This window comes from Phacochoerus africanus, chromosome 6 (assembly GCF_016906955.1).
Source record: "Phacochoerus africanus isolate WHEZ1 chromosome 6, ROS_Pafr_v1, whole genome shotgun sequence".
Lineage (NCBI taxonomy): Eukaryota > Metazoa > Chordata > Mammalia > Artiodactyla > Suidae > Phacochoerus > Phacochoerus africanus.
The window spans coordinates 37,274,778-37,299,938 of record NC_062549.1 but is presented as its reverse complement, the minus strand read 5'-3'; the positions used below and the strand labels follow the sequence as shown (position 1 = coordinate 37,299,938).

Genomic DNA, 25,161 nt, shown 5'->3' with positions numbered 1-25,161 from the left:
TTATTTATTCAGAAATTAAGTGTTTGCAGAAGCACATATGTTTCTATATCTTTATTGATACATTATATACCCTAAAAACCAGTCTTTTCTTTAAACTGGTTTATATTTCTACATTAAATACATTTGAATTTTTATTCTTAATTGTCTATATCATATTGTTTATGTTATCAAATCTGTCACAGCCAGAAAATTATATCAAAATTGTAAAATTCAAAATATTTTGCTGGATATATATTAAGGCCTGTTATAATAGTGTTATTTTACCAAGTGTATGATAATTGTTTTTGTTGTAGTTAACAGTGAATCACTAATTGATTTTTTGATGATGGGATGATTAGCTCTTTAGTTCCTTTTGAATGGTATATCTCTGTATGAAAATGATCCTTGCAAGTGATAAATGAATTTTATTTTACTGCTGAAATAATTTCTTGATTATATGACTATTATAATTTATGTTCCAGATCATCAATGATTTAACTCTTAAGTGTATGTACAATTTAAATATTTAGATTATTTATTCATCATTTAATCAGAATATTTATTGAGTATATATTATGTCCTGAGTACTCTGCTAAGCACTGGGGGATATAGTGTTTAACAAAAATAATCATAAATCATGCTTTTATGGACCTTATAGTCTTTTGAATGAGAAAGAAAAATAACCAAGTAAATGTACAATTTACCATGAAGATAAACCAGGGTATAGGGCTAATGTAAATTGTTCTACTGATTACATTTTCAGATCCATGTTTTAGTTCAGTGTAGTGTTGTTTATATTTTTACTACTTGAAATAGTTATATATGCTCAATTTTTTAATCAGAAAAATTGAAGAGAACAGATAAGGTGAACTTATGTTTTCCAGGCCAGGGGAAGGTTGGCAGTCAGGACATTTTGAAGGAGTATTTCTGCAGTGCAAAGAGAAACCTGTGGTGAGACTCATTTAGTAATTCTGATTTTTCAAAAAATATATTATAAATTGCTTATCTTTGTTCTTTCATGCAATAGGACTAATGGTTACAAGAATTAAAGCTCAGAGTAAATTCTTTTTGACCTGTTCTTTCAAAATCAAATTTTAAAATAAAACTGTTTATTCTTTGAAGCTGCTTGTGTTTTGTAACCATTTTCCTATTATAGCAATTAAGTAAATTGTTCAATAAGGCAAAGGTAGGATTGCTTTTATTAATATACTTTATCATTAATGTCATTAATGTATTATTATGTTGACTTTTTAGAAGTTTTTCACATTTGTAACTGAGTTTATGTTGGGTTGTGCTTTATTATAAATTTTAAGTAGTAATTTACACTAAAAGCAGTTTTTTTTTGTTTTTGTTTTTGTTTTTTTTGGTTTACTTCCATTAACAATGCTTTTGCAGAAGATGGTTCAAACAGAGGCCATACCTAGCAGTGGCTCAAACCTAAACCTATGCAAACTTGAGCAGAATTAAAGCTATCCAAATTTTTTTGCTTATGGCTTTTATTGCTTTTTGTCTTTTCACCTTCTTTGCTCCTGTCCATCACCTCAAGCCTTGGGGAAGAGTGTTGGTCTCTGGGGCAATGTGGAGGTGTCTTCCTTTCCTGTACTGACAAGCTGAACAGACGCACCTTGTTGGTTCGACCCATCAGCAAGCAGGACCCTTTCAGTAATTGCTCTGGCTTCTTTCCTTCTGTAAGAAATCATTTTTAAATTATGCTACAGAACTCCCATTAACGGGAACCCAGAGAAGGAATTGAACTATCCACAGAGTCAACTCTTGATTTTCATCTTCCTCTGTATCATCCACTTTGTACTGAAGTGCAATGTATTCTGAAATCTTGGACTGGTTTTCAGTATAGTATATTTTGTTTCTGACTTACTTGAGTATGCTATTTGTCATTCTCCTTTTGTGAATACAAAGTAATTTTACCATCAGCATTAGAATATCAAAGTAGGATGTTAAATGCGTTTTTTTAATTATGCATGTATCGAATGATCAAGAGTTGACCATACTGCTTTTGTCTTTCCTATTATCATTCTAACGTAAATTGCTTTTTTTCTATTATTATGCCATTTCCTTCTCACAACTAACTCCGGATACCTTCTTTGGTTCCTCTTAAACATAGATAAGACTGTACATCTGTCATTGACTTGGTGGAAGATGAACACTAGACTGTGTACCAGTGGGTTTTAGAAGTTTAGAACCTTTCTTGCCCTAGTGGTACAAAATATCTGAATATGTTATTAAGCTAATTATTTTAAGTGACATTCCCAAAGTCAATAAAAATGCATGTAATTTTAAAATATTAAGAGCAGATTATCAAATGATAATAGCAGTTCTCTTAAGAATTTATTAAAATAGTACATTGCTAGATATTTTCTCATCATGTATAAACTAGTATTTCCCCTTTTTTATAGTTCAAATGGTATTTAAGACATATGTCATTAAAACGAGTATAAAAATTATCCAATTTTTGTTTTGTTTTGTTTTTGTTTTTGTTGCACCATAGGCATATAGAAGTTCCTGGGCCAGGGATTGAACCTGCCACAGCTGCAACAACACTGGATCCTTAACCCACTGCACCAGACTGGGGACCAAACCTGCACCTCAGCAGCAGCCCAAGCCACTGCAGAGACAATGCCAGATGCTTACCCCACTGTGCCACAGTGGGAACTCCAGCCAAATATTTTAAATAATTGCATTCTTAGATTTAATGTTTAACATTGTATTTGCAAATACTGATTTCTGATTTGATTTTTGACTCTTTTTTAGCCTTGTCTGGAAAAAAGATGTCTCTAAATGTGGTTTTTATATCAGTGGAAGTTCTGTTTAGATTATTGTTAATGTCCTTTAAAATTTCTTAAATCAATTATTCTAAATTTTTTAATTTTCTTGACTTTTTTGTCAGTGCTTTCTAACTTTTCATTTTAAGTACTATAAAATATTATTACTATGTGAAAAATTTGTATTAACTCCAGCTAGTATTCATTTACTCTTCAATTTTTTCCCCCACGTTATTAGGGGAGTTAGGAATGCAGCAATTCAAAACTCTTTCTCTCATAGGAGTTTACTTTTAAAATTACCTACATTCAGCATGTTTAAAAATATTTTTTCAAAGTCAAAAGATTTATACATTGAAACGTCTTTTTTTTTTTTTTTTGTCCTTTTAGGGCTGTGCCCCTATGGCATATGAAAGTTCCCAGGCTAGGGGTTGAATCAGAACTGCAGCTGCCGGCCTACACCACAGCCAAAGCAACGTGGGGATCGAGCTACCTCTTCAGCGTACACTACAGCTCATGGCAACACCGAATCCTTAACCCACTGAGCGAGGCCAGGGATTGAACCCACGTCTTTGTTACTGCTGAGCCACAACGGGAACTCTTGAAACATCTTTTATACCATTTCCAGGATTCAAACATTGCCATTAATGATGATTTGAGGTGGGTTATTCAGCTTAGTGGTTGATTCTACTCCTTCCTGCCCTAATTCCCAGTGTAGACACTAGAAGTGGCGTTGGGGTAGCATCTTCCACTGGGCCCATGCCACAGCCACCCTTCTCCATCCACTGTTGCTTTCATTTCAGCAAAATGGTGATAAGACTGGTGTCACTTTTTCTTGTTTTGCTGTTTCCTTTTGCTTTAAGTTGAAGAAAGCAAAAAGGGAAATCAGATAAGAGGTAATGAGAAAATTGGAAACAGTAAAAAAACATTCTGAGGAAAAGACAATTATATGGAAACTGACTATGTTGCACATTCATTTAGTGCCTGCTTTCCAAGTGTTTTTTTTTTTTATTTATTTTTTGAATGGTCAGAAAATTAACTTTATAAAAAGAACTTAGGCAAAGGTAAATTTTATCTCACCTTCCTTTCATTATAATGTTCAGATTAAAAACAAAATTAACATCGAAAACTGAGTTTCATACTGTTTCTTTCTCATTGAGTGATAGGCAACAACACGAGAGGAAGAAAATGAAAGTAGAAGAGGTTTGCTAGTAATGGATAACATTGGTTCAGGCCCCGCTCTGCTTGGCTTCTTCTTTTTTCTTGTTTATGTGAATACATTTCCTTCTTTTTGTTCTTCCTCAATTTATTTTCTCTCTTAACATCATTATTTGGACTCTAATAACTAAAAAATTTCACCAGGTCTTGGAAAGAGGGGTTGAGAGTGTGGCAAATAACAACTCTTACTTTATATTGATTAATTTGGAAGATAGGATTTTATGTATGTGAATTGGTTCAGGAAAACTTTTCTCAAGAATATCCCTTTCATATGTTGAAAACTATGAAGTATGAATTTTACTTTACTCTTAAAAGCATGCTGTTTTACTATAATTTGTTTATAGTGTGTAATTTGAATATGAGAGTTAATTGGACACATTTTGTCAAAAATATTGAAATTATAATGATATAATTTCCACTCACAATCACATGTCTATATGTATTAATATTGTATTAAACCCAAGGAGTATGAGTTTTAGGAGAGTTTGTAGGTTTTCTAAACAATATGATAGTCAATGAAAATAGACAAGTTCTAAAAGACCTTGTTTAATTTTTTCTCATTACCATTTCCAGTAAATATGCATTAAATGGTTAATTCAGTTATCAAAGCATAGTATCAATGAGGCTCTTTTTAGGGACTCAGTCTTAATATAAATTAGCCAAATTATCAGAGAAAAAACTTTGTTCATATAAATGTTAAGTCAGGCGAAGTCAGTCATGTTTTCTATTCAGGTTGTTGATCACTTGCTTAAACAACCTCTCTGTGACCCAAGTTATTACAGCATGTTAGTACTTTTAATAAAAATTATCAAGAATGGACAGATAAATCTAGAGACGATTTGTTCTAAACCCCTACTGTTACAGAAAATACAGAAATAGGCACTAAGAGGTTAATTAGCTCTCTCAAGATCTAGAACTACAACCTAGGATCCCAAACTAAGTTCTGTCATCCTGTCTTAGAAGTTTTTGTGCTGTCTACAGAATTGATCAGTAATGTGCTCATTAAGAAGTGTGAACATAACAAAAGAGATTATAGTACCGACCAAGATCATTTCCTGCTTTCAAATAGTTTTCCTTCCTTTTTTTAATAAAATGTGTATTGTGATTTCCTTTTTCTGGAACAGACAACTGCAAAACTTCTAGATGGCTCTCATCAGCAACATGGATTTCTCTCTTTGACATATACAAAAGCTGTAACAAAAAATGTTCGCCACAAGTTAACATCAAGAAATGAGCGAAGAAGTTTTCATAAGTTATCTGAAGGTTTAACAGATGGTTCCCCTCATTTTCTTCATGAAATTCTTCTTTCAGCACAAGCTTTTGATATTGTCCTTTGTTTTCCTTTACTTAATGCCATTGCAAGTATATTTCAAGCAAAACTACCAAAGACCCAGAAAGAGAAAAGAAAATCTCCTGGTCAGCCCATGAGGACGCATACACTGACTTCACGCAATTTACCTTTGATTTATATCAACACAAGCGTAATCAGAATTTTTGTTCCAAAAACAGAAGAAGTGCAGCCAAGTATTGAAGGTATGTCTTCAGAATTTTTTTTTTGCGGGGGGGGGGGGTTGATTTTAAATAACTTTCATCTAAGGAACTTTAGTTTTCTTTTTTCTTTGTCTTTTTTGAAATATGGTAGCTCATTCTAGTTTGCAGTTTGAAAAAGGGTAAATATGCTATTTTAAAAAGAGTTTTGCAGTTTGAAAAAGGGTAAATATGCTATTTTAAAAAGAGTTTTGCAGTTTGAAAAAGGGTAAATATGCTATTTTAAAAAGAGTTTTAAAAGTGTTTTAAAAAGAATAAATATGCTATAATAATTTTACAACTAAATCTTCAGGAGTTATGTCAAAATATTGGCTCTGTTTCTGACTCTTTATTAAAGAAATATGAGAGTTTTTTCTTTACAGCTTTTTCTGGTAAAGCTTATACCTCCTGTTTTGTTTTGTTTTGTTTAGTAAACTCAAGTGTTATGTTCTATATACCTAAGACAACTAAAAACTAAAAATGTAGCCAATACACCAAAGCTCCTGTGGCTCCTTCCAGGCTTCTCAGTGCCCTCTAAAATTATGCTAGAATTTTAAAAGAAGGGAATTCATAATCTCAGTGCCTCCATCCACACTAGTGACTTTTAACGTTTTATAGTTTCCCCCGTGGCATCAAAGATTGAAGAACATTAACAATTTTTAGTGAAATTATAGCACAGCAGTTAATGGTATGGACAACAGAGTTAACCATTACTTGAGCTGTGAAGTTTACATGCCAGATTTACCCATTATGAACTGTGAGATGTTGAGTCAGTTCTCCTAAGTTCTTATGTGTGAAATAGTAATTGTAGTATCTCACTTGATAGTAGGTTTTATCAGTAACTTTCTTTCAAATGATGACTGCATGGGACTGTGCTCATGGTGCCAGTACCTTAGAAAGCTCTCAGTAAATTCAAGTCTTATCAGAAGAAGACTGTGTACTTTCTTTTAAAGTAGAATTCCTGGAAATACAATGTTTCACTACCTCTTAAATGTCATCGACCAAAACATAGTCATATGGCTATTCTGTTGTAAGAGAAACTGAAAAACAGTCTTTAAATAGGTGATACCATGTCCAGCTAATAAATGAGGGCCCTGTGAATATGAGAGAGGGGAGAGAATGAGTATTTAAGGGATAGGTTATAGCCTTTGCCAAATGAAAGCAACAAAACTCAGGTGTTTTGGGGTTTTTTTTGGTTTGTTTGTTTGTTTCTTTTAGTTATTAGGTGGAAGAGGCAAAGTTTGAACAGTCAGTGATGGCAGATAACAAAAGAAAAGCATCTGATTTTATTATCTTTCTTTACAGAGTCTAGTCTGTCTCTTTTTCTGTCTCCCAAAGACTAATGATCTTAGTTAGGGAAGGTATTCTTCCTAATACTATCAAAAATGAAGCTTTCTTCAAAATTTCTTTTCTTTTATAAAACATTTCTTTTAATGAAAAATAATTATTTGTAGAGTTTCATAGTTCTAAATCACCAAGATGTCTAGAGACAAATATATTGTGTTTACCTATGGATTCTCAATACAAACCAGTTTCTATTGTTTTTATTGTAATTTTTAAGGGGACTGTCATGCTATTGATTACATTGAGATGTGAGGTTAGTCTTAGGCTATATTCTGATAGCACTATGCAGTTGTTATTATCTGTTCAGATAGTTTGTAGAAACATATCAATAATAAAGAATAGAGCTTATCTTTATTAAGCAATTACAAGTGATATGAGAAACGAGCCAATAAGCAGAAAGAAAAAAGAGGCTGTACATTCATTGCAGAGGCAATAACCTGTATGCTTTTTCATTATTATTATATGCAATGAATATCTAGGTAATATAATTTATATTATACTTACATAGGTTTAAAAAAGAAACCTATGTTTTTCCACAATATAGTTCTCTGAGAACTAGTTTTGAGAGTAATAACATTTTCTCATAAACATATAAGAAGAGGAACTATCTCAGTGTCTATAAAATGTCACTGAGATTTTCAAACAATCTTTTTACAAAACCATATTTTTCAACTGAGATTAGAGGGAAAACACTATAGAAACAGAATTAGTTCGGCTTTGTTATTACAGAAAATTTTATTATTTGGGGAAAAGAGTATGGTGTAGTATATTACATTTTTAAAGTAGCATCATATTGCCATCGCCACAACTTTTTACGTTAAAATACAATTACAGGAGTTCCCATCATGGCTCAGTGGAAACAAATCTGACTAGTATAATGAAGATGCGGGTTTGATCCCTGGCCTCGCTCAGTGGGTTAAGGATCCGGCATTGCTATGAACTGTGGCGTAGGTTGCAGACATGGCTTGGATCTGGCATTGCTGTGGCTGTGGTTTGGCCAAAAGCTATAGCTCCAATTTGATCCCTAGACTGGGAACCTCCATATGCCAAGGGTGCAGCCCTAAAAAGGCAATAAAAAAAAATATAAAATAAAATACAGTTATAGAAATTTTAGAGTTCCCGTTGTGGCTCAGCAGGTTAAGAACCCAACATAATGTCCATGAGAATGTGGGTTCTGTCTCTGGCCTCCTCAGTGGGTTAAGGATGCTGCGGCATAGGTCACAGATGCGGCTAAGTTTTGGCTTTGCTATGAACTGTAGTGTAGACCTACAGCTGCAGCTCTGATTTGACCCCTAGCTCAGCAACTTCCATATGCCCCAAGTACGGCCCTAAAAAGAAAAAAAAAATTTAATTTCAAAAATTACAGAAATTTTTGTGTTTAGAAAAAGTAAGAGTAAATTCCTATAGTATCTGTATTATAAAAATTCTATTTTTTCTAACAATTAAGGATATTATTTTCCACAAATATCTCTTGTTGGTACAAAAGTATTCATTTTCCTAAATAGAATAAGGTCCTTTAATTTCATTTAAAATAGGATATGTTAGTAAACTTTTGTGATTTCTTGAAAATTCCTTTTAGCATGCATATATTTTATGTACCCGTTTGGTCATTTTTTTTCTTTATTTTTATCTGAATGTGAACAATTAGTAAGGATGAAATTTCACTGAAATGTAAGGAAATAAATAATATTAGAGGTGAGAGATTAGGCTAAGGGAGAGAGATATATGGGGGAAATGCTTGCAAAAATATAGGAAAAGGTCGTTCAGACAAATCGGGAAGTAAGGCAATGCACCTGACTATGATACTTTGGTAATAATTTAGAAGTGTTTAGGATTCACAGATGATCCTCAAATTATATGACCTAATTGGTCTCTAAATAACAATTGGTTGTTAACTAATCCTAAATTGAGTTAATTTATCATGATTTTTTTAATGTTAATTAATTAAATTTTTTTTTGTTTTGGCCTTGCCCATGGCATGCAGATGTTCCCAGTCCAGGGATCAAACCCGAGCCACAACAATGACAATGCTGAATACTTAACTGTTAGGTCATGAGGGGAAATCTCCCCTGTGCTGTTTTTTTTTATTTTTTAAATTTTTAAAAATTATTTTAAAATCTGTTTATAAAAATATTTATTAAAGTATAGTTGATTTACAAAGTTTCCTCAATTTCTGTTGTACAGCAAAGTGACTCAATCACACACAGTTCCCTGTGCTGCACAGTAGGACCCCATTGCCTATCCATTCCAAATTTAACAGTTTGTATCCACCAATCCCAAATTACCCATCCACCTCACTCCCTCCCCTCTCCCTCCTGGCAACCACAAGTCTGTTCTCCTTGGCCGTTATCTGTTTCTGTTTTGTAGATCATTTGTGCCATATTTTAGATTCCACAAATAAATAACACCATGTGGTATTTGTCCTTCCTTTTCTGATTTACTTCATGTAGTATGAGAATCTCTAGTTTCATCCATGTTGCTGCAAAAAGCATTATTTTTATCGTTTTTATGGCTGAATAGTATTCCGTTTGTGTGTGTGTATGTATATATATGTATATACCCCACACCTTCTTAATCCATTTGTTTGTCAATGGACTTTTAGGTTGTTTCCATGTCTTGGCTATTATGAGTAGTTCTGCGATGAACATAGGGGTTCATGTATCTTTTTGAATGAAAGTTTTGTCCCAGTATATGCCCTGGAGTGGGATTGCTGGATCATACGGTATTTTTTTAATTTAAAGTTAACTTAAATGACTAGCTTATTTTTTACCATCCATGTCAGTGTTAAAACACTTAGTTTGCTTATAAAATGTAAAATATCTTGCTCATTATGTTAAAAGTCTTTTTTTCATCTTTTTTCTTAAAGTAGATATAAAAAGGTTTTCATTTTTAAGTATGCGCTAATGGCATAAATTATATTGACAGCATTGTGCAACCATCACCGCTATTTCCAAAATGTTTTCATCACTCCAAACAGTAACTCAGAACCCATTAAGCAATAACTCCCCCTTGGTAACCTCTAATTTACTTTCTGTCTCTGTGAATTTGCCTCTACTAGATATTTCATTTAAGTTGAATCATAAATTATTTGTCCTTTTGTGTCTGGCTTATTTCACTTGACATAGTATTTTTAGGGTCCACTCATGTGTTTCATTCCTTTTTATAGCAGAATATGCATTGCGTGGATATATCACATTTTTGTTTACCCATTCATCTATCAGACACTTGGATTGTTTCCACTGTTGGGTTTGCTATTGTGAGTAATGCTACTACATGCAGATGTCTGAGCTCACTTTTCATTCTTTTGGGTATATACCTAGGTGTGAAATTGCTAACTTAGATGGTAATTCTTGTTTAGAATTTCATGTTTTTGAAGAATCACCAATCTGCTAGGAAACCCTTTTGACTAAGGCAGGATTTGTAGTATTTTCTGAACAGTATTTATGTGTAGGTGGAATTGAGTCATCAAGCAGAGCAGTGGGAGCTCACTCTTAGTAAGGGTGGTAGGACTTGTGTGCTGAGCACCTTCACAGTGAGGCAGAGGTCAGAAGGTCATTGGTTGACTCGCTTCATTCTTCTGTCCTGCTCGGTGGTTTAGTGAAACAGGTTCTGTGTTTCACTGATTTGTATAAATATCTGAAGGAATTTATATCTAGCTGTTTGAGAAAAGAGAGAGAAAGAAACAGCATTATTCCCTTTGTGTGTGCATTTGTTTTATTTTGTTTCTTTCTTCATTGTTTTTGGCTTATTTTATAACCATTATCACATAGTTTTGTTGATATTCCTTTAAATTCCCCAAGTAGTTGCTCTAATTAGGAAAATCCCCAATTGATTGTAATTGCAAGAATATTTCTAGACTCTTGTTTGCTTTAAAAAAAAAAAAAGGCTGATGGGGGGTTTTGATGGTGATTTTGGTACAGTTTTTAATGTATAAATCTAAAATTCTGATTCCTGAGTTACTGCTAAGCAGGTAACCTTGAATAAGAGTATATGGGGTAGAATCTTATTATACCCATCTTTGGAAAATACAGTCTGCCATTTATCTGTGGACTTTTGATTAATTTTAATCCTTTGCTTGTATGAACACGTTTTGTATAAACACCTTTTTAGCGGTATTTTTCATGACTTAGGTAAGTTTGTATAGAGAATAAATTCCTAATAAAAGGATGGCTAATTCAAAGGGTATATACCTTTAAAATATTAAGGAATGGCGTTCTCTTGTGGCACTGTGGGTTAAGGATCCAGCATTGTCACTGCTGTGGCATGGGTCGCCGCTCTGGCATGGGTTCTATCCTTGGCCCAGGAACTTACACATTCCTTGAGTGTGGCCAAAAAACCCCAATATTAATAGATGTCAAATACCCTCCTAAGTGGCTGCACTGTTTTATACTGTTTCCTCACTGTCATCCTAACAGAGGGTTATGAAACCTATTGGTCCTTTGTCAGTCATGTTAATGAAAAGTACACTTCCTTTTTTCTAAGGAGTTGCTCATCTTTTCATCTTTTAAGAGCTCTGTTTTAAGCCTTTTGTTTGGTTTACATTGTAAAAGACCTATGTTTTGTCTTGTCTTTTTTTTTTTTTTTGCCCTCTGCCTTTATGTGTATTTGTCTGTCTTTGTATGTGTACATCTGTATTTATATCTACTTGTATATATCTTTACTTATACGTGTCCTCATATCTATATCTGAGATGCTATGTATTGCCAGAACATGTGCCTATCCACAAAATACAAATATAAAAATGCATGCCAAAAATTCAAAGGTTTTGGCATATTGCATTATGCTAGATTTTTTGACACTTTCTTTCATCATTGCTAATCTTAATTCAAATGATCATAGCATTTTATTAAATTAATTAAACGGAATGTAAATTTTGTCTTACTGAGTGTGATAGCATACTGAAATGTTGCTGTATCGTACTTCTCAACAGAAACTATATTATAAAAATATCCCCAAGCAATTTATGCCTGTAACTCAAGATGATTAGTAAACTAGATGCAATGTATATTTTTCATTAATATGTATAATCATTAGGTTACACATTTATTGAACCTTCTTTCTGTCTTCAGCTGCATGCAAATGTGGCAGTAACTAATAAAAGCTTTCGTTGATAGTTTTGTGTAGGGCTATCAGTACAGTTGGGGCTTTATAAAAGTGTAACATTGGGCAGTGGTAAGTTCAAATACTCTTGAGACTTTCAATGTTTTATTTGTCTTTCTTTTTAAGGATGCACCTGTGGCATATGGAAGTTCCTAGGCCAGGGGTCGAATCAGAGCGAACTCCAGCTGTGGCATACAACACAGCCATCGAAATAATGGATCTGAGCTGCATCAGAGATCTAGCCTCAGCTTGCAGTAACACTGGATGCATTAGCATCCACTGAGTGAGGCCAGGGGTTGAACCTGTGTCCTCACAGAGACAATGTTGGGTCCTTAACCTGCTGAGCCATGATGGGAACTCCTTGATATTTTGTTGTATAGAATTTATATTGAGAATCTTTAAGGAAAGTTGATGTCTGCAAAACTTTTTTTATTTCATGTTGAATTTAAGAAAACAGTTTTAAGCAATAGTCTTACATTGTCTGAAAATTACATGAAAATTCTGCTCTTTGTTTAAAGTTTTGGTTACTTTTCCAAGCTCATAATTTCAATTGTTTTATTCTCTTGCCCTAAGAAAAGAGCCTTACATTTCATGTTACATTAAATGTAAAAGTTTGGAATAGTTCATATGTTAAATTCAGTTAATAATAAGAAAAATATATTTAACATTCATATTTAAAGAAGTGATATTGAAAGTCTGGTTTTCAACTTGAATGTTGCTTGCTTTTTGTACAGTTATTATCAAGGTTCTGAATCTACAGGTGTTTGACTTCCAGCTTAAGCTATTTATTTCAGAACAGAGGACTGTTTTTTTAATCTCGTAAGAGTCTTCTAGAGTGAGTAGTTACTCATGAGGCTCAATTTTTAAAACTACAGTTAAAGCAAAGAAGGAAGGCATTCATTTTCATGTTGAAAATGCTTCTAGAGGGAACATTTCCTCATTTGGTCCATGTATTAAATGCAGGTGAAAGAAACCAAAAAAGGGAAGCTTGGTTTTTTTTCCAGCTATAAGGTAACTAAAGAAATGACTCAAGGCACTTTCTTATACAAATAACTTATTTTTATTATTTTTCCTTATAGCTCAAAGATACATTCTGATAAGCTGAATACTTTCTGTAATATAATTGATTATTTTGATTTAGTTTGTGAATGATCTGCATTAAGTGCTTTTTATCATTATTATTATTATAACTTCATAGTCTAATGTAGTGAGAACACTTTTGGCTCTAACAGAAACAGAATTCTGTTCTTGGATCTGGCTTTGTATGTAACACCAAGTACGTCATTTTCCTTCCATATGTACCTCATTTACTGCAATGTTTCTATTTCATTTTAGACTTTCATATGGTGGGTAGTATCTGTAGCCTGGAAGAACAGTTAGCAAGTACACTAATTGCACTTTTGTGGTATGGCCTATTCTCCAGGCTTACTATTTATTGATTTAATTGATGCCTTCTGCTTAATCAGATGTTTTACCCACATGGAACTATTTGATAAGCCTGGCATAAAATGCAAGATCTGTGAAATGTAAACAGTGTTCATAGTATAAGGACCTATAATGAAGCCAGACCTCTAGTCATTTGAAAATAGAGCAACTGCCTGAGAGATAGTTTTCTATTTGATCTTTTTTTTTTGCTGTGGATATTTAAAAATACCATCTCTATTGTGGCATCCACATGCTAATATTATTATGATAGTTCATCTCTTTTTTTTCCCCTTTTACTGGCCTTCCCTTTCCCCAGCCTGCTGCCATGTTGCCTCTCTCTCTTTTTTTTTTTAGCTTACTTGTTCACTTTTATTATTTTTTTTTGTATAATGATTTTTATTTTTTCAATTATAGGCGGTTTACAGTGTTCTGTCAGTTTTCTACTGTACAGCATGGTGACCCAGTTACACACACACACACACACACACACACTATATATACATTCTTTTTTCTCACCTCATCTTCTAGTTCCTTCTTTTCGTTGCTGAATATCTTTCTTCTTACTTTTTCTGATTTTCTTAATTCTGACTTTCTTTTTTTTAGACTAATCTAAGTCAGACCCTACTGAGTGTTCTGCTGAAGCAGCTGGAAATAATCTCTTAGCTTTTACATTCTTTGGGCACCACAGTTTGGGAAATATGGATTGTATGCCTTTGTAGGCATGTTCTGTTCAGGATATTCCTGAGGTCTTGCAGCCAGTCCTTTTCTGTTCCATTTGTGACAGATAATAGTTCTTTGAGAGAAAATACGAGTTTTAGTATATGTTTTCCTCAAAACCCAGAAAGCAGTGTATTGCTAACAATTTTGAAACAATTTTAAACAGCTGCTAGAGTAGAATCATCTGTGGGGGAAAAGGAAGTAAAATTTAATATAAATTAATGATGCCATCAAGAACACGTCTTCATTGCCAATAGTTTTCAGAAAAGACATTGAATTAGCCAATGACTTAGAGAAAAATGTTGAGCTTTATAACCTGAGAACATAAGGTATTGTTTTATTCAATACAAAGAATCAGAATTAATATATCCTGAGAACATAAGGTATTGTTTTATTCAATACAAAGAATCAGAATTAATATATCCTTTTTACCTTTTATTGTTTTCCAAGAGTACTTGCCTCCGTTTTACATTCCATTGTGAAGTAGAACTTTTACATAGGTCTGAAATTACTATTTCTCAGGCAGTTCCACAACAGAAATTATTAACATTTTTAAAGTGCCAAAAATAGCAATTTGAAATGTCCATGTATATTAATTAGTAACTGGGTTTTTGTTTTCTTCACCATTGCAGCCATTAAGTTCACATGTTAAGTTTAAAGTGCTATTGCGTGTGTGTGTTTAGTTATTACTAATGTAAATTCAGAGGACTGAGAATTTGTTACTGACTTCAATATATTTGTAAATAACAATGCAGTGTTGAAAACCCAAGACTGAAAATCACTTAGGAAAAAGATGTAGTAGTATAAGATCTTGAAATTAGATAAACATACTACTTCAGTATTATATATAATTTATATCACATGTTTTCATGTTGGGGTGATTTTTTTTTTTTTCTTGCCATTTTAGTTGTGTATGCAGCGGTCTCCTTACTGAGACATAAAGGAAATAGTTAAGATAAGCATTAAATATTTCTGTTTTAAGCATAACTTTTTTCTTTTCCTCGTTTATGGTCTTGTGTTAATATGTGTTTATGCGATTATTCAAAAATTTCTCCTTACATATGAAGTTACACACAAATCTACTGTATACCTCATGAATCTATTTCTTTTGTTGTAGTTAATCAGGCAGCAAAGGAAGACACCATGGTTCTGAAGATTGGCTCTGTTGCTATGGCTCCCCAGGCTGACAATCCCCTTGGCAGATCGGTCCTCAGGAAAGATATTTACCAGTAAGTTTATTTTCTTATGTTCAGTCTTGCAACAATTTCATACTGCAAAGAAGTACACTGATCAATAAAACTTGCTTAGTGCGGCCTGTAGAAATACTTTTCATTTGGGATCTTTTGATATTTAAAACCAGGTTTTTCTGATTTTCTTCAGTTGTGGGTTTTTAAATTCATTCAGACAAATCAAGTATTTCTGTGAAGTGTTGATGAATAACAGAATGTAAGTACCAAGTCACCATAAAACTGAAGAAGCGCAGTTTGGAAAATTTTAGCAGACTTTATATTTGACCAAATCTCTAGTCACATGAGCACATGAGGTCCTCTCTAGAACTACCGCATCCTAGTATTGTCGTATTGTATCAAATTGAAGCATTTTCTTAATTTAACCATAAACCATTATTTGAAATGTAGGACTGTGGATGTCATATGGATCAAAGCTGTAAAGAAAAGCAAACTTCTAAAGAGAAATTTCACAGTAAACACTTTCTGTGAAAATGCCGTGCTCTGGATTTTGTCACTGAGTATTTGCAAACCACACCAAGCGTATATGGACAACTAAACTGGTGAACATGTGTAATCAACATGATAAAAATAATATATCATTCTTACTGAAGTTGGCACTGCTGCCAGACATAAAAGTACAGTTGCAAATAATACCAAGTGAGAAAGGTCACAGAAATACACATGAACAAGTGTCATTTTTCCTGCTGGTCTGTGTTTCAATGTTGTAGTCTTTCACGCTTATAAAAAATAAATTTATACTGTTCTCCAATAAATGTTACTGTTAGGAAAAAATTCTGATTTTTGTAATGCATTTACCACCTAGAGGGTGACAGCTATTTTTACTTCCAGTGGACCTAAGGATTTTGTTTTCTCAATTTTTCCTGTTATTTGAGTTGATATTTTTTTTTTTGCCTTTGAATTATTTATATATCTTGCTCTCTTCCTTGTTTTTTTGTTTGTTTGTTTGTTTGTTTGTTTTTAGTAGCCTATAGTATTCACCCCTTAAATGAGTTTTTATTTTGCTAACATATAAAATTTAAGAATGTCAGAACTGAAGGACCCTTAGGAATCATATAATCCAACTTCCTTATTTTATAAATTAGGAAACTGAAGAGCCAAAAGAATGGCTCTTGTCTCTAGTCAAGTAATGACAGAGCCAAGATCACAGATCATATTTTGACTTCCTCAGTATCCAGAGAAAGGTTTCGGTAGAAGAATCCTTTCTTGGTTGAAAACAATTTAATTTTCTAACATTTGGAAATTCTTTCAGGTATATTTATCTTTTCCTTTTCCACTTCAGAAGTGGTCCTCAAAGTGTTTCCTACTTTACTTTTGGTGGAAGAAATATGTTTCATATTAAAGGACCCTATCACCACCAATAAAGTGACCTCTGAGATACTTCCTCCTCTGCTCCCCCTTCCCTTCCTGGCTCTTGAGCCGTCATTTGTGGAGATGGGGCTCTCCAGCTCTCCTCTTCCTGCCTCATTGCTTCCTCCCCTTTGTCCTTCTTGAACTTTCCCCCCCCCTCAATCCCTCTTGTTATTTACTTGCCTGTTTTTTTCAGACATAATTTTTCCTTCCCTTTTGTATCTTCCTTCATTCTTTACCTTTTCACTTTTCATAGTTTTTCTTTTCTTTCTGTGTTCTTTCCCTATATCTCATTTTCTTCTCCGTTTCACTACTTTAATAGTTTGACTTCTTTTATGTAGTATAGACATATAATGCCAAAAAGTAAAATTAAGGTTAAAAATGTACACTGTCTCTAGATCTTCAGTGCCTCATATCCTGCCTCATGCAAAATACATAAAAATATGTACACAAAAGGTCCATGAGAGCTATTTTATGTTTATGCATAAATGCCCTTTCTTTCTCTAATTGATAAACCTGAGGCACACAGAATTTTTATGTGTTTTTCCAAACACATAAAAGTATTTATATATTTAACTATATACTTTATGTACAGACCATTTCAGAATCTATTTCTTATGAGTTATCGTCAGTTTTTGGTTTTTTATTATTTTTTTTATTTTTATTTTTTGCTTTTTAGGGCCGCACTTGCAGCATATGGAGGTTCCCTGGCTAAGGGTCAAATCAGATTTGTAGCTGCTGGCCACAGCCATAGCCACAGCCACAGCAACGCAGGATCCAAGCCACATCTGGGACCTCACCGCAGCTCACGGCAATGCCAGATCCTTAACCCACTGAGTGAGGCCAGGGATTGAACCTGTGTCCTCATGGATGCTTGTCAGATTGGTTAACTGCTGAGCCACAATGGGGACCTCCCCTCTTCGGTTATTTTTAAATTCATATTTCTGTCTTTTAGTGCCTCCCCCTGATTATGTGATTTAGTCATTTCATTCTCCTGCTCCCTTTCCACATGTTTACTGCCTCCTTTGTTTAATATGCCTTTTGTTTTTCTTCTATCTTGGTTTTTCTAACTTCCTCTACCCAATAAATGGCATCTATAAAAAACCCACAGCCAGTGTAGTTTATGGTCAAAAACTGAATGCTTTCCCCTTAAACTCAGGAACAAGACAAGATAACTCCTCTCACCACTTCTGTTTAGCATTGTACTAGAAGCCCTAGCCATGTCAGTTAGGCAAGAAAATGATGTAAAAGGCACTACATTGTAAGGAAGAAATAAAACTCTATCTTTTCGCAGATAGCATGATCTTTATGTAGAAAATCCCAAGGAATCCTCTGAAACACTGGGCAAATAAACTAGTTTGGCAAGGTTGCAATGTAAAATGAAGACCAAGGTATAATTGACCCTTGAGCAGCACAGGGTGGAACTGCATGGGTCTACCTATATGTGGATTTTTTTTCTGTAGTAAATACAATACTACACAAGCTGGTTGGTTGAATCCATGGATACAGAGCATGGATATGGAGGATGGGACCTTGAGTAGCTATGGATTTTGGTATCCCTGGTGGGTCCTGGAACCAATTCCCCACAGATCCTGAGGAACGACTGTATAAATATCACTTCGTAATAACAATAAGCAGTAAACAAGTTAAAAGTGAAATTAAGGAGTTCCCGTTATGGCTCAGCAGTAATTAACCTGACTATCATCCCTGAGGACACAGGTTCAATCCCTGGCCTCGCTCAGTGAGTTAAGGGTCTGGCGTTGCCATGAGTTGTGGTGTAGGTTACATATGTGGCTTAGATCCTGTGTTGCTGTTGCTGTGGCTGTGGCATAGGTGGGCAGTTGCAGCTCCTATTTGACCCCTAGCCTGGGAATTTCCATGTGTTATGGGTACAGCCCTAAAAAAAAGAAAAAAAAGGTGAAATTAAAAAAATTAATTTATAATAGCTTCAAAAAGAATTAAATACCTACAAATAAATTTATGAAAAGTACACAATTTACACTCTCAAAACTACAAAACATTGAAAAAAATTAAAGTAAATCTGAATACATGGAATTATATCCCATGTACGTGGATCAGAAAACTTAGTATTGTTAGATGTCAGTACTCTTTAAAATGGTCTGCAGATTCAGTATAATCAACATCAAAATCCCAGCTAGCTTCTTTGCAGAAATTGACAAAATTTCTAAAATTTGTTTTTTTTGTGGGCTTTTTTTTTTTTTTAAAGTATAGTTGATTTACAATGTTTTGTCAAGTTTTGTTGTACAACGAAGTGACCCAGTCACACACATTTCTCTGGGCTATACAGTAGGATCCCATTACCTGTCCATTCCAAATATAACAGTTTTGCATCCAAATTTGTATGAAAATTATTAATAGGGAATTTCAGGGGACCCAGAAGAGCCAAAACAATCTCTGAAAAGAACAAAGTTGGAGGACTCGAAGTTTCAGATTTCGAAATTTATGACAAAATAACAGTCATCAAACTAGTAGAGTACTGGTATAAGGCAGCCATACAGATCAGTGAATAGAATTGAGAGTCCAGAAATAAACCATCATATTTACTACCATTTGGTTTTTGATAAAGGGGCCAAGACAATTTAGTGATAAAGAACAGGTTTATTAACAGATGGTTCTCAGACATCTGAATGTCAAAATGTAGTTGAACCATTTCCTGACACTATATTCAAAAGTTAAGTCAAATCAATCAGAGACCTAAAATTCTGAAACTTATAAAAGGAAGCATAGGAGTAAATCTTTGTGACGTTGAATTAGATAATGGTTTCCTTAAAATGACACCAAAAGGATGAGGGACAAAAGAAAAAATAGATAAAATGGACTTTATCAAAATATAAACTTTTGTGCTGCAAAGGATTTTATCAAGAAAGTGACAATCCATAGAATGGGAGAAAATATTTACAGATCACATATCTGATAAGAAACTTGTATCCAGAATACATAAAGAACTTTTACGATTCAAAAATAGGACAGCCCAGTTAAAAACCAGGCAAAAGATGTGAATATGTATCCAAAGAAGGTATAAACATGGGTAATAAGCACATGTAAAGATGTTCAACCCCATTAGTAATGAGGGAAATCCAAGTCAAAATGACCCTCATTAGAATGGATATAATCAAAAAGGCAACAGATGGGGAGAAGTTGGAACCCTCCTACTTTCCTAGTGGGATAGTAAAATAAGTACAGCTACTGTGGAAAACTCTTTGGCAATTCCTCATAAGGTCAAACATAGAGTTAACATGTGATGTAGGCATTTTACTCCTCAAGAGAATTGAAACATATATTTCCACAAACCTACATACCAGTGTTCATAGCAGGACTCCTCATGATAGGCAAAATGATGGAACTATCCAAAGGTTCATCACCTGATCAATGGCTAAACATAAGGTGTTATGCTTGTAAATAGTATATTATGCTGCCATAGCAAGAGATGAAATATATGCTATAACATACGTCAGCTTTGGAAACATGCCATTTGAAAGAAGCCAAGCATAAAGAGCCACATATTTCATTATAGATTCCATCTATATGAAATTTTCAGAATAGACAAATACACAGAGATAGAAATGTAGGAAGTCACAGTTCGAAAGAGAAAATGGGAGTTTGATATTGATTGCCCAAAGAGTTATAATAAGGATTATTTCTATTTGCGTCAGCCGAACATGTGATATGAAATTCTTTTGATTATTGATTTCTTCATCAAATGAAAAACCCTCAGAGAATTTGAGCAGAGAAGTGACATTATCTGCTTAACTTTCTATATAAGCTGATAACTCAGACCAGCAAGTGAAGAATAGACTATAGGCAGGGGAAGGGCAAGGGTATTTGACTTCCTGCAATAATCCTGTCGGGAGATGATGGTGGTTTGGTCCAGGGTTGGCCTAGGAGGTGGTGAGACCAGTCAGATTTTGGAGATATTTTAGAGGTAGAACCAAGAGAATTTGCATATGAATAGCACATGGGGTTTGAGACAAAGGAGGAAAAGATAATCACTTGTATGATGTGTAAACAGCTAGAAGGATGAAATTAACCAAGGAAAGGACAACTGTGGGAAGATTTAGTTTGGAAGGTTAGGCAGGTGGGTATCAGGCATTTATTTTTTAAAATGTGCACTATCTCAGGAGGTTCTGAGCTCCCCGTTGCCGAATAGCAAAGGCTGACCAACAACTTACAGGGGTTTTTCAAAAGTACATTTTTAGCAAATGTTAATAACTTTATACTATAAAAATTCAAACATGAAAGGTTCTACCACAGAATATGAGTAACCTCCACTCCCATGCTTTCCCACCCACTCCCTGACAAGATCACTCAGTAGAATCTCTTTTAAACTTTATAATTTTCATACACTCTCAGTTGATAATGGTTATTACTTTTCGAATCTTTGACACAGAAAATATAAAGTATAAAATTTCTACTACGGGTACACCTTGTATGAGTTCATACTTTATTTTTCTTCTAAAAAGCATCGAAGCCAATGGAAAACAACAGAGCATGTGTAACGTCGTTTATTCAGTGTTCATGTCCAGCTATGTGTAGTCATGAGTTCCTTTCTTAGCTATGGTCTCTTTACCAGCCTTCTCCTTGCCTACTGACCTGCTTATCTTACAACTGCTAATTTCAGGATAAGATGGTCTCCCAGGTTCTTTTTATCCCAATCTGAGATTTTCTTACTCTATGATCTGTTCAACCATTTCTCTGACTTACACTGACGTTCTAAAGCACATACAGTCTGGCCTAATACTAAGATTTTTCTTTATCGTACACAACCTCTTTTACTGAGAGACAATTCAGATTCCTGTCTCAAGGTAAAAGAGAAGCAGAGAAACAGTTAAGGATCAAGGGTTATAAAGGCAGACTTTTAAAAAGTTACCTATGCCCATAGTGTTCCTTCATAGACTGATGTACAGAAATTAAAATAAGGATTATAAAAAGTATAATTAAAATATTTAAATGTGTTTATAACTTAAACCCTTTAAGAATTTAATAACTTTGCTTACTCTTTTCTTATATAAATGGTTTATATATTTCACTTTCTAAGACTTTTCTAAAAATCTCATTGACTGTAATCCAGAATACTATCCTATAAGTAGTTCGAATTGATTTTCATTGTTTTAAATAATTTTTCAAAAAATAGATCTCCATATCTAGACTAGCCCTGTATCAGTTATTAGAACAGTAGGGATCTTTGAGACATCTATGCCTGCCTTTCCATTACATGTACACATACATTAATTCATTATTTTAATTTACTTATTTGTTAAATATACATCAATTATTTTAATTATTCAGAGATATTTATTGAGTGCCTACACTGTATTTGACAGCAGTGCTATATATATATGTGTGTGTGTGTGTGTGTGTGTGTGTGTGTGTGTGTGTATGTGTATATATGTATATTTGAGTAGAATTATGGTACCTCCCTTCATGGAACTCAAAACCTGGAACCACATCATTTGAGTCACTGAAGTTACATTGTGAAGTTCTGTTAGATTTGATACCATTATTCATACTTTGTCTATAATACCTCCCCAAAATGCATAGATTGATGAAATAAGCAAAATCAGAAGTTATGAATTACACCCTGAACTTTTTTGTGTGTGGTCCCATTTTTATTTTAAATGTCCTTATAGTATTCTGTCCTTTATTTTCTGAAAATTATTATAAAAATATAGAGTGATTTCAGAAGTTCCATCAGGTTTTTGCAGTTTTCACAGGAAGGAATAGAGAAAAGTATTCAATTCTGTTATATTTTGTTTTCTTTTTAAAAGTAAGGGAATAGAAACATTATTTATTAGTGAGTCTATATAAGTAAAATACGTCACTTTTTCAATATGTTTTAATTATATGTTTTTAAAATTTTCTATATTCCAAGTTTAAAATATTTACAACTTAGTTTATCATTACAATTATCTTATTATGAAATTAAACTATGTTAAAATAAGATTTAAAATAATTTATAAATTGGTAGAATGATACCTTTTTATATCAAATATACTTTTAATACATTAATCTGTATTAGTAAGATTTTTAAAGTAAGAGTGTATAGTGCTTGCTTGTTTGTTTGCTTATTTATTTTTTGGCCAGCCTGTGGCATACGGAGTTCCTAGGCCAGGGATCAGATCCGAGCTGCAGTTGTAACCTAAGCCACAGCTGTGGCAATGCCGGATCCTTAACCCACCGTGCTGGGCCAGAGATTGAACCTACATCCCATTTCTCTCGAGACACCGCCAATCCCTTGTGCCACAATGGCAACTCTTACAGTGTTTATTTAAAAAAAAAAAAAAACTGAGTAATACCAAAGTGTATGTGCATATGAAATAGTATTCCAAGGATTCCTCTGAGTACTGACTATTTCCTTTCTCTATAGCCATTGTTGACATTTAGGTTGACACGTTCGAACCGTGTGTGTGTGTGTGTGTGTGTTTCTGTCTGTCTCTCTCTGTCTCAGTCTTAAATAATGGGATTTTGTACTCTACATGTTGTTCTGCAATTTGCATTTGTTTTACACTCAGTAATATATTGTGGGCAGCTTCAGTATCATCATATTCAGAAATACTTGCCTGTTTTTGATCTGTTTAGATGGCATAGACCAAAAGATTCTTTAAAGACTACTTTTTTGTCACCAGCAACAAAATATTCTCTATTACACTGTAATATTTGGATTGACTAGCCGATAGGGACCTGCTCTATAGCACTAGGAATTCTACCCAGTATTCTGTGATGGTCTATATGGGAAAAGAATTTGAAAAATAAGGGATGTGTATATACATAACTGAATCACTTTGTTGTGCAGCAGAAATGATCACAACATTGTAAATCAACTATACTTCAATAAAACTTTTAAAAATGGGGCGGAAAAAAAAAAAAAAAAAAAAGCTCCGGGAAAGCTTAATTTTGTACAGCATGTTGTGACCAAAACTCCCCAAGCTTCAAAACATTATTATACCTGAGAAAATGTGAAAGGAAAACAGTTGATTCCTTCAGTGAAATAGCTACTAGGGTGGTCCTTAAAGAAAAAATAGAACAGTACCAATAGGAAACTGAAATTATTATAGCTCAAGTGTTCTTTTGCCATTTGAATTGCAAAGGCCAAGTGATTCACAATTCAATACTACTGTGGATTGAAATGTTGTAGGCGTTTTTTGGCTTTGACATACCACACTGAAACATTATTTGATGATAGCAACTCTGTTTAACATCTGTCATAGTGCTCAATTTTTGACATGACAGAATCCTTGTCTTTTAACCCAACATTCATCATCCTCTGTGATCTGACCTCAACCTAGACTTCACATCTTACCACTAATTGCTTTCTTACATAAGACTCTTGTTCAAGTTAAATATTTTATTTACCCCGATAATGCTTACTGTGTTCTTTCCTGTGGCCCTTGTTTTTGTATGAATTTTCAACTTTCTTAAAAAATAGCTTTCTTCCCGCTCTGCCTTTCAAAGAACTTTTGTTACAACAACTTTACATTGTTGAGGTAATGGATTATTTAAAAATCTTTTTCACTGGTGTTCATCATTGTTAGTTAAAAAATTTTTTTAAGACTTGTGTGTCTTAGAATGTGTCATTTAAATCCTACTCTCTTTTGGAAACATTTCTTCATCACTTGACTTAGAAGTAATATCCCCGTTCCTTGTCCTTCTATATTAGTGTCTGACCTACCTTTCTATAATTGTGATATAGTAATAGCTGCAGCAGAAATAGTAGGGGTAGCAACATTAATTGTTAACATCTATTGAGTATTTTCTTTGTGTCAAGGACTCTCCGTGATACTTTCAGTGCAATACTTATAAATCACATTAATCTTAAGAATCAGGTGTGATGATCTGTATTTTAAAGATAAAAAACTGAGTCTGTAGATGTTAAATACTTTCTCTTGTGTCACACATAAAATAAGGGACAGAACCTCTTGGCCATGCTCTTTACCACTACATTGGCCATGCTCTTTACCACTACATCTCGCTGCCTATAACTGAATTTAGGACAGACCGGCCTGAATTTCAGTAATTTAGCCATTATGTGATAGTAAGTTTGAAACTTAATTTTTTTGAAGTTTCACATTCATATTCCATTAAATTTTATTACTATTTAAATGTTATGTATGTATTTTTTTCTAACAGCATTCTTGTTAACAGTGAGTAAATTGAAAAAACTGTTAGGTATCAATTTGAGTGCATTTTGAGTGCATTTTCTTTAGGTTCCAGAAAATATTCCACTTTGGGATGGACTTGATATTATAGATATTGGAGCTGTAGTTTATAACCCAAGTGTTGGAGGTCTTCGGTCCTTGAGGGTACTTGAAAATTAAAAGCATTTTCATTAGATTGTGCTTAATTCTACACTTAATCTGCAGAAAATAGCTCCCCATTAGCATACCTAGCTAAGGATTTTGTTCATCATCCAGCTTTTTCTCACATCTGTTATAAGCTGTGAAGTGAGTCTTGACCAGGTA

The 25,161-nt window shown here is 33.7% G+C and overlaps 1 protein-coding gene across 8 annotated transcripts in view; it reads left to right on the top strand.

The window, feature by feature from the left end:
• The window catches only part of VPS13B (vacuolar protein sorting 13 homolog B), a 717,975-nt gene that overhangs the window by 365,677 nt on the left and 327,137 nt on the right, over positions 1-25,161 (top strand). For 6 of the 8 annotated variants that reach the window (XR_007135424.1, XM_047783533.1, XM_047783534.1 and 3 more), the window contains exons 28-30: positions 1,526-1,667; positions 5,099-5,507; positions 15,205-15,316. Coding sequence is in view for 7 of the 8 variants with exons in the window: in XM_047783533.1 (XP_047639489.1) it covers positions 1,526-1,667; positions 5,099-5,507; positions 15,205-15,316 (663 nt within the window). In the remaining variant the exon portion in view is untranslated. Of the gene's footprint in view, positions 1-863; positions 931-1,525; positions 1,668-5,098; positions 5,508-15,204; positions 15,317-25,161 lie in introns of those variants that run through there. The other 2 variants (XM_047783537.1, XM_047783538.1) reach the window with 2 other exon arrangements.